This window comes from Atheta coriaria, unplaced genomic scaffold (genome assembly GCF_025399875.1).
Source record: "Atheta coriaria isolate IRGN ID8LTWV9N9 unplaced genomic scaffold, Caltech_Dcor_3.1 hic_scaffold_9_pilon, whole genome shotgun sequence".
Lineage (NCBI taxonomy): Eukaryota > Metazoa > Arthropoda > Insecta > Coleoptera > Staphylinidae > Dalotia > Dalotia coriaria.
The window spans coordinates 8,736,763-8,744,405 of NW_027045451.1; the positions used below are offsets into that span (position 1 = coordinate 8,736,763).

General features: G+C 35.7%; 2 protein-coding genes across 2 annotated transcripts; one reads left to right on the forward strand and one right to left on the reverse strand.

The window, feature by feature from the left end:
* Positions 1-1,035: 1,035 nt before the first annotated feature.
* Positions 1,036-3,170, reverse strand: LOC135798639 (protein rogdi-like). Its single transcript, XM_065311526.1, has 6 exons — positions 2,929-3,170; positions 2,749-2,820; positions 2,398-2,690; positions 2,216-2,336; positions 1,941-2,150; positions 1,036-1,876 (listed from the first exon to the last, which is right to left on the reverse strand). Exons 1-6 carry the CDS (start codon positions 2,962-2,964, stop codon positions 1,808-1,810), a joined length of 801 nt encoding a protein of 266 aa, XP_065167598.1. The 5' UTR covers positions 2,965-3,170; the 3' UTR covers positions 1,036-1,807.
* A 122-nt stretch (positions 3,171-3,292) lies between these two features.
* On the forward strand, positions 3,293-4,632 carry LOC135798638 (NAD-dependent protein deacylase Sirt4-like). Its single transcript, XM_065311525.1, has 3 exons — positions 3,293-3,592; positions 3,648-4,069; positions 4,212-4,632. Exons 1-3 carry the CDS (start codon positions 3,421-3,423, stop codon positions 4,524-4,526), a joined length of 909 nt encoding a protein of 302 aa, XP_065167597.1. The 5' UTR covers positions 3,293-3,420; the 3' UTR covers positions 4,527-4,632.
* Positions 4,633-7,643: the final 3,011 nt, after the last annotated feature.

The window sequence follows — 7,643 nt, forward strand, 5'->3', positions numbered from 1 at the left end:
TCCCTCGTCGAAAGATAAATTAATCCTTTGGATGCTAATGTTTATCGTAACATTTTCGATTGCTGATTGCTGAACCCATGTCAAAATTCCTCTCGAACGCAAACAAACAGGAAATGGTGAATTAACACCCTTCTCCCAACGTCCGCACTCATTTGATCTTCCACTATTGATTATAGTGAGGAATTGATTGTTTGTTTGCATGGGTCTCAAATTAAACACTAACTATTGCAATTATAATCTCTAAAATGTGCTTTCTTTGTTTTAGGTGCTATTGAGTTGAGTTCGCTGGAGTAGTGACAATTCCGATGCAGGAGTATTGTTCAGAATGTCGGTGAGTAGAGTTGGCAGTTGAATAGTTGCGCATATGTGTAACGTATGTAAGTACCTGGCACGAAAATGAAGTGCAGGACAATAATCTTAACAGCACTTCAGTGAAACCAGCGACACACTAAAAGCGCAAGAGAGTGTGAACTGAAGGGCGCTGGCTTACAACCAACATATCATCTCTTGTATTTCTCTTTGCGCTGCTACGGCCGTCATGAGAACATTTCTGCAGCTAACTAGCACACTAGTCTCCACGGTTCTTTGTGTTTAATGACGCCTTTGTTCTCAAAAGTTGAGTTTTTGTTCTCAAAATGATTGGGCAAAAATATGCTGGTAATTATTTTGCTTGTATTTTTAGTTTATTATTGAAAACGTTTTTTGCGTTAATAGACGATGACAAATATGCAATTTTTTGTGATTGTCTATTACTGGCAAGTGATGTTGAAGCTGCGAAAATGTCCCACATGATGTATTAATACATTACTATAATACTATTATAGTACCTTTCAAAGGGCTTTAAACTAAAAATTATATTTCAATGTTAGATGATATGCAACCAAGTTTACACATAGGCCAAGTGTATTTGGTGATAAAAACATTTTTATTATTACTTTTGCGTGAATGAATTCTTTGTTAATAAATGATAAATAACAGAAATGCAATTAATCCACAAAACAAGTTTATCACATAAACAATTATGTACCACATCAATGTTTTGAAAAGGTGATGATTTTATTGCTCGACTCACAATTTTCAACGTTTTGATTTCGTTCCAAATTTCATGCACACCATTATTCATATTTTTATATAATTTTCAATATCGGATAACAATTATTATTTAATAGTATTAACACATACATATAATGTGACTGTAGATACTTTACATCATAACAATATAATTATTTAATCATTTCAATTTTTGTAACTGCTTCGTTTAGTGGTGTGAATTATCCTAGAGTGGGCTTAATTAACGCAACGCGGCATCGCGTCCGAAAGTGCTTATTGTCATAAATATTATTACAACAATTCAATTACACAGTTACACTTCTTACATCATATATGCATTATCTCTAAACGTTACAACTAAGAAGTGAATGCGTCCGATAATGTTTCACACGTCATTCAAATCGATTAAATTCATAAATAAAAACACGCAACATTTATAGTGTTGTCCACATATAAACAAATTTCAATACGGAACACAGATCTTATTTGTAACGTTTCCAACCGAATAAAATACATAATTTAAATTATCTTACATATTGACTGAATTTTCATAGTTTGTTTAGATTCAATACTTGACACTTACTATACTCATTTCAATTTCATGTCTGGTTACTTTTACGTTCAACCCACATCTCAAGTTGCTTACATTAACATAATTTGGAATAAACTTATGCAATAACGGCTTCGCAGCTAGAAAGCGATCTGGGTTTCGGACAAGTGTGCACTTAGGGACATTTCCAAATTGAACATTGATAGTTTAATTTGTCAGCGGGCTAGAGGGACGCGATCCCACGGTGAAATCTTTATATTGTGAAAATACACAAATCTGCAACAACATTGGAACAAGCATAAAGTAAATAAAGAGTGTTGCATTGTGTAAATTTACTTACTTTATCTTTTATCTGTTGGCAAAGTTGTAATCCAACAGTGAACAGCATTAACACCTCATTCAACCAAGGCACTGAACATTCCGCGTGCGTCATGTCAAATTTCATCTGGCCGTGATTGTTGCTCAGTTGATAAACAGCAAAGATGAGTTTGTGACTTTGCAGATAGAAGCTTATTGCCAAGTCTTCTGGTAGATTCGGTGACAAAGATTTCTAACAAACATATATAAAAGTCTTATAAATTAAGATAATATTTATTATCAAATTGGTAAAATTACCATATTTCTGCTTTTCATTAAATCATCAATGGCTTTCTTTCTTGGCACTATTAAACTAGTCCTGCCCCTCTGTAAACTACCTAATATGTTGCCTAAAATATGTAACACTTCATCAGATGACCTGAAAACCAAGCATAGAGTAAATATGATGTTTTTAAACTGATTTGTTGATTGAAACTTACTTAAATTTGTAATGTTTGGGCACATCATCAATGTGATGAATGGCCTGCTGCAGATGATTGGCGGCATCCTGCACCTGCTGCAGTTTCCACGGATTATCCGTCTGAATCGCCGTTCGAAACGAGGTGTTCTGTTGGCGTTGCACGCGAAATGTGATGTCAGCATGTGTAATGCTATCGCCGGTTAGGGTGACTGCACATTTAAGCTGCTCAGCTGGCACTGACAATACAAACTTGTCCTGATTTTGAGAATTATCATGTCCATATAAATACACGGGAAATCTTCTGGCACATTCCTTTAAAGAATAATAATTATATGTAGTATAATATAAATTTGTATGTCAAAATACATACCACAAGTATTTGGTGAATTTGATGAAGAGCTGTGTGTACTTCCTGATGTAGGACCCACTCAAACTCGCGTTGCTACACAGAATAATTGCAAACAATGTATTGAATAAATTGAATCAATAAACACAAACATAAATTGATTATTAGGCTACATAACCTGCTGAGGCGTTTGGTGGAACTTACAAGATTCAGCGCTTCTTCCTTCTCGCACTCGGACATTTTGCTGTGGGCGTCGATTACACGCGGATTATTGTCGTTTAACGATAATGTTTCGTTGCTTTTCGTTGATGAACAAATGCGCCCACAAATGGAAACAACTCAGCACCAGTCACGAGCCATAACAAATGAAAGACTGACTGAGACCAGCTGACTTTCAGTTGTTTCACACGTTGTGCGCTTGTGTATGAGAAAATGTCAAATATGTACGGTTTCTTCACGCATTTAATCAAAAAGCGATATCGAGCAATAAAGATCGATGTGTGCATTGATTTCATTCGGTCTATAATAGCAAAACAATAATTATAGCTGCAAAACTTAGCGTATAACTTTTTAAGTTAATTTATTTTACTATAGGCAACCCAACGTATTTTGGAAATATATGTTTGGTTCCATCAGCTGTTATTTATCAAAATTTGTAAATAGTAAACATTTAAATAAACAAAACTACTTAAAATAATGTATAGTTCAATTAATTTAAATAATATAAAGTATTTAAGCAGGGTATATTCTTCATTTATACCTAAACACAAACCAGTTGAAGATAAAGATGTACAATTGTTAAAAGATTTTATTTTTTCTTCTGTGAACTTAGTTGCTTTAACAGGAGCAGGCATTTCTACAGAATCAGGTATCTATTTTAAATCCAAATAATTTGAAGTACTCTAATTATTTAAATTTTTCAGGAATACCAGACTATAGATCAGAAGGTGTTGGTCTCTATGCTCGGACAAACCACAAACCAATTCAATACCAAGAATTTATAAAACATCCACACACTAGGCAAAGATATTGGGCTAGAAATTTTGTTGGGTGGGAACGTTTCTCTAGTGTGCAGCCAAATGACACCCATAAAATCCTCCAACATCTTGAGGAGGAAGGTCCATTGAGTTGTGTAATCACTCAGAATGTTGATAATCTGCACCAGAAGGCAGGCAGTCAGAATGTGATCACTCTGCATGGGAGTGCATTTACTGTGATATGTACAAATTGCAACACTAAAGTAGATCGGTATAAAGTACAAGAAGAATTGAAGATTGATAATCCTATGGCTTTTGAGAATATTGCAACAATGATTAGACCAGATGGAGATGTTGAGATACCTTTGGTAAATATAATTAATTTAAATTAATTAATTTAAATTACATTACTGCTTTGATTTATAATCCTATACAATGGAATACTTTAAGTACATTTCAATGCTTTCTTGGATTTCTTGGAAATGGAACACTAATTTCATATTATTTTAGGAGTTTGTTGAAAAGTTTAAAACTCCAAAATGCAAAACATGTCATTATGATTTAAAACCAGACATTGTGTTCTTTGGCGACAATGTACCTAAAGCAATTGTGCACCAAGTTGAGCAGACAGTACATAATTGTGATTCGTTACTCGTGCTTGGGTCGAGTTTACAGGTATTCTCTAGTTATAGGATAATTTTGCAGGCCTTGGATGAATGTAAAAATATTTGTATAGTGAATATTGGCCCAACCCGGGCTGATAAATTGATTGATTTTAAAATTTCTGCCAAGTGCAGTGAAATTCTAGCAAAGGTTCTACTTTAAAATGATTGCTGTGTATATTGACTTATGTAATAAGATTTTTTTGGGTTTATTTTATGATTTGCTTAGGATGAGTGATAATAAAATATTAATAAAAAAATTCTCTTTATATTGAAACAGTAATTAATCAATAATGCTTATGAACTCGCTCTCTTTAACAAACATTTGAGCTGTTGTGCGCAGACAGCTTTATGATGCGTCTCTTGTTTACTTTTAAAATGATCTCTAGATGTCGCTAGGATGCGCATTTTTACTAAAAGTTTTGGTGTTCGATGTGGCGTGATTTCGCACGAGTCCGCGCTATATCTCTTATCTCTGCGCACATTCTAGCAATGTAAACAAACAACATCTACGCTGTATTTACCTGTGTGCATTTGTGTATGTGTCACCTTTTTTCATCACAAACCGCATTGCATAGCACACGAACTGCAATCTTCAGTTGAGTTCGATCTGTCCTTCTCGCAAGTTGGCCTCGGCCACGTTCGGTGATTGCATTTTATTCTGTTAACAATTGAAAATATTTAATCTGTAAGAATCGTGCGTCGTGATTTGATAAGATTGTGTGTCTGTGCATGTACGGAAATCAAAAGGAATTCTATCTGTGCGGAGTGATGAACTGTTGTTCTTCGGCTGCCGGAACCAATTCAACATCAGTTTTGCACTCAATTTTAGAACAAGTACGTAACTTCATTTATTTATGTTGATAATTGCATTACAAATGTTTTTATGGCAATGCAAGACTTATACGACGTCTAACTGGGCAAATCGACTTTACACAGTGTTGATGCAAAATGATCTTACTCTCTTTTTTTGTTTCAGCACTTGCATTTGATGTGCGGTATGCCATATGCTGGTAAGTTAATAATTTATATTTGCATGTCACTAAAATACGCACGTAGAACATCCAAATTAGAGTAGTATTCGTTTCTTTCTCTGCTGGTTATCAGTACTTGTATATAAACAACTTTTTTTGCTGCGTTCAACTCTCGCTCTTGGCGCGCGCGCTTGCAGAATTCACGACATGCATTCGAGTCGTGTTTTTTAATTAAATTCATTTCGAACTTCACGATATTTTATGTTTGTAATCAATTAATACCCAAAAATTCAAAGGTATCTTAAAAACCCCCCTTAAACTTTGTCGATATTTACGTTCGTCAGAACGTATCATGGAAATTTGCCACTATATCGTAAATTATTTAAAATATTAGCGTGTTTTCTTAAAATTTATATAGCGCAAAATAGTCTTAAAAATTCTTTCAATTTTAAATAGCATTCTATTTACATTGCGACGTAAAGTAAATGTCTTAAAACTGCCCTCAAACTTATACGAGTTTTGTGAATTTTCGAAACACGCGGTGAAAATTCGGCTGTATCTCGTGAAACGTTCATGCGATTTTAGTGATTCTTTCAAATTTATATAGCGCGTGAGGTATTCTATACAGGGCCGATGAGAGGGTGAGTCAACTGGGGTAAATTCCCCGGGACCCGGCTGATCGCTGTTAAATCGCAAACACAAAAGAATGAACAAAAATGCACAATTAGGAGATATTCGCAATTCAAAAAAGGGCAAAAAAACAAAAATTGCTTTTAGTCACGTACTTGGTCCTTTTATCCCATGAAATTAAATTATTTAAATTCTTATCTAATGCAGAATTTTCCAATCTTTCATAACTTTCAATCCGTTGGTCGAATTCACCTTTAGTTTAAAAGATATGCACTATTATCGTTCATTGACTCGAATATGTCAAGAACGGTGATTTTTTCTTGTTTATTTAGTTATATTGCAATTAATCGCAATTGTATAGTTGAGTACCGTATGAGGGTAGCGGTAGAAGTGACTCGTGTTTAGAGCATCGTACAAGGGCAGAAGTGACTCGTGTTCAGGGCACCGTACAAGGGCAGCGGTCGAAGGAAAATCGAACGAAAGTTGAAAATGTCTACTTTTTAGTACTTTTAAATACGATTTCAGAACCTTTACACCTCGAATTTTAATTATATTCTAGTCTTATCTTATAGGGAATTTTCCAAAATTTCATAATCTTTGATTGGTTGGTCGCTAGCGCTTTTAATTTAAAAAATATTCGCTACTGAAAATCCTCGATATCTAAGGTCGCGTGCCATCGACTCACCGCATTGCGTATCTATTGCTTTTACCTGCCGGGTTAATGCAGCAGGTGCAGTCTTATTTTGAATTGTCGCTTTGTAAATTCTATTCAAAGATGGCACTAGCATGAACTAAAAATCATAAAATAGAATTGTACTCGTTTTGAATCATATCAGCGTTTGTGTATAAACCACTTTCTTATCGCATCCGCCGTGCGAGATGCTACGCGTAAGATTCTCGTTGCGCTGTCGCATGCAGCACATTTTAGTTTAGTTCTTATCACAGGTACTGTGTCTATTGCAATTCGTGCACAAGTTCGCGTGCCGTCGACGCGCATCCGGCATTGCGCATCTATTGCAATTCGCGCACAAGGTCGCGTGGCATCGACGCACTGGCTTTGCGCATCTATTACTTTTACCTGCCGGGTTTATGCAGCAGGCACAGAGTCTTATTGTGAACGTTGTGATCTGTCGCATCCTTGTGTGCGCAGTTTCAGCAAGCACCGAAGCATTCCAGCGACGCGTGTCGTTCGATCGGACTTCTATTTTCTAAATTTGCATTTCGAATATGTTCGGTCATCAATCGACTTAGTTGTAACATGCATCTGCAGTGTTATGTTAGTGATTAATTGTGCGTTTATGTTCATAAAAGTTTTTTTTTTTGCTTGGTTTTGATGTTCATTTTTCACATTAAAGGATTGCTGCGGTTTCGTTGTCGGTTGCTGTGTGACTTTATCGGTCAATCGGATCCTGCCATATTGTTTTCCGTTATTAGGAAGTTCTTTCGTGTTTGAGTAAGTAACTTTTATCTGGCCATTTCGAATGTTTGTTTTTCTCCGATGTGTGAATATAATATTATTGACGTGATAACGTCTTTAAAATCGTTTTACGGGTGACCGGTTGAGAAACATTGTGTCACGAGCGAGGTCGATCGCAGGTATACCCCCCTCTCGTTATAACGAGAGAGAGACGGACCGATCTCCCGTCTCATCTCGAGCGCTGCCAGTCATTCCGACC

What these genes read in the sequence shown, in the direction of transcription:
- LOC135798639 (XM_065311526.1), bottom strand. Translation starts at nt 2,964, where the DNA reads ATGTCCGAGTGCGAGAAGGAAGAAGCGCTGAATCTT. An exon ending in AGGAAGAAGCGCTGAATCTT is followed by an intron (nt 2,821 to 2,928) that starts GTAAGTTCCACC and finishes TATTCTGTGTAG; the next exon opens with CAACGCGAGTTTGAGTGGGT. An exon ending in GCCAACAGATAAAAGATAAA is followed by an intron (nt 1,877 to 1,940) that starts GTAAGTAAATTT and finishes ATGTTGTTGCAG; the next exon opens with ATTTGTGTATTTTCACAATA.
- LOC135798638 (XM_065311525.1), top strand. Translation starts at nt 3,421, where the DNA reads ATGTATAGTTCAATTAATTTAAATAATATAAAGTATTTAAGCAGGGTA. An exon ending in AGGCATTTCTACAGAATCAG is followed by an intron (nt 3,593 to 3,647) that starts GTATCTATTTTA and finishes TAAATTTTTCAG; the next exon opens with GAATACCAGACTATAGATCA. An exon ending in GAGATGTTGAGATACCTTTG is followed by an intron (nt 4,070 to 4,211) that starts GTAAATATAATT and finishes ATATTATTTTAG; the next exon opens with GAGTTTGTTGAAAAGTTTAA.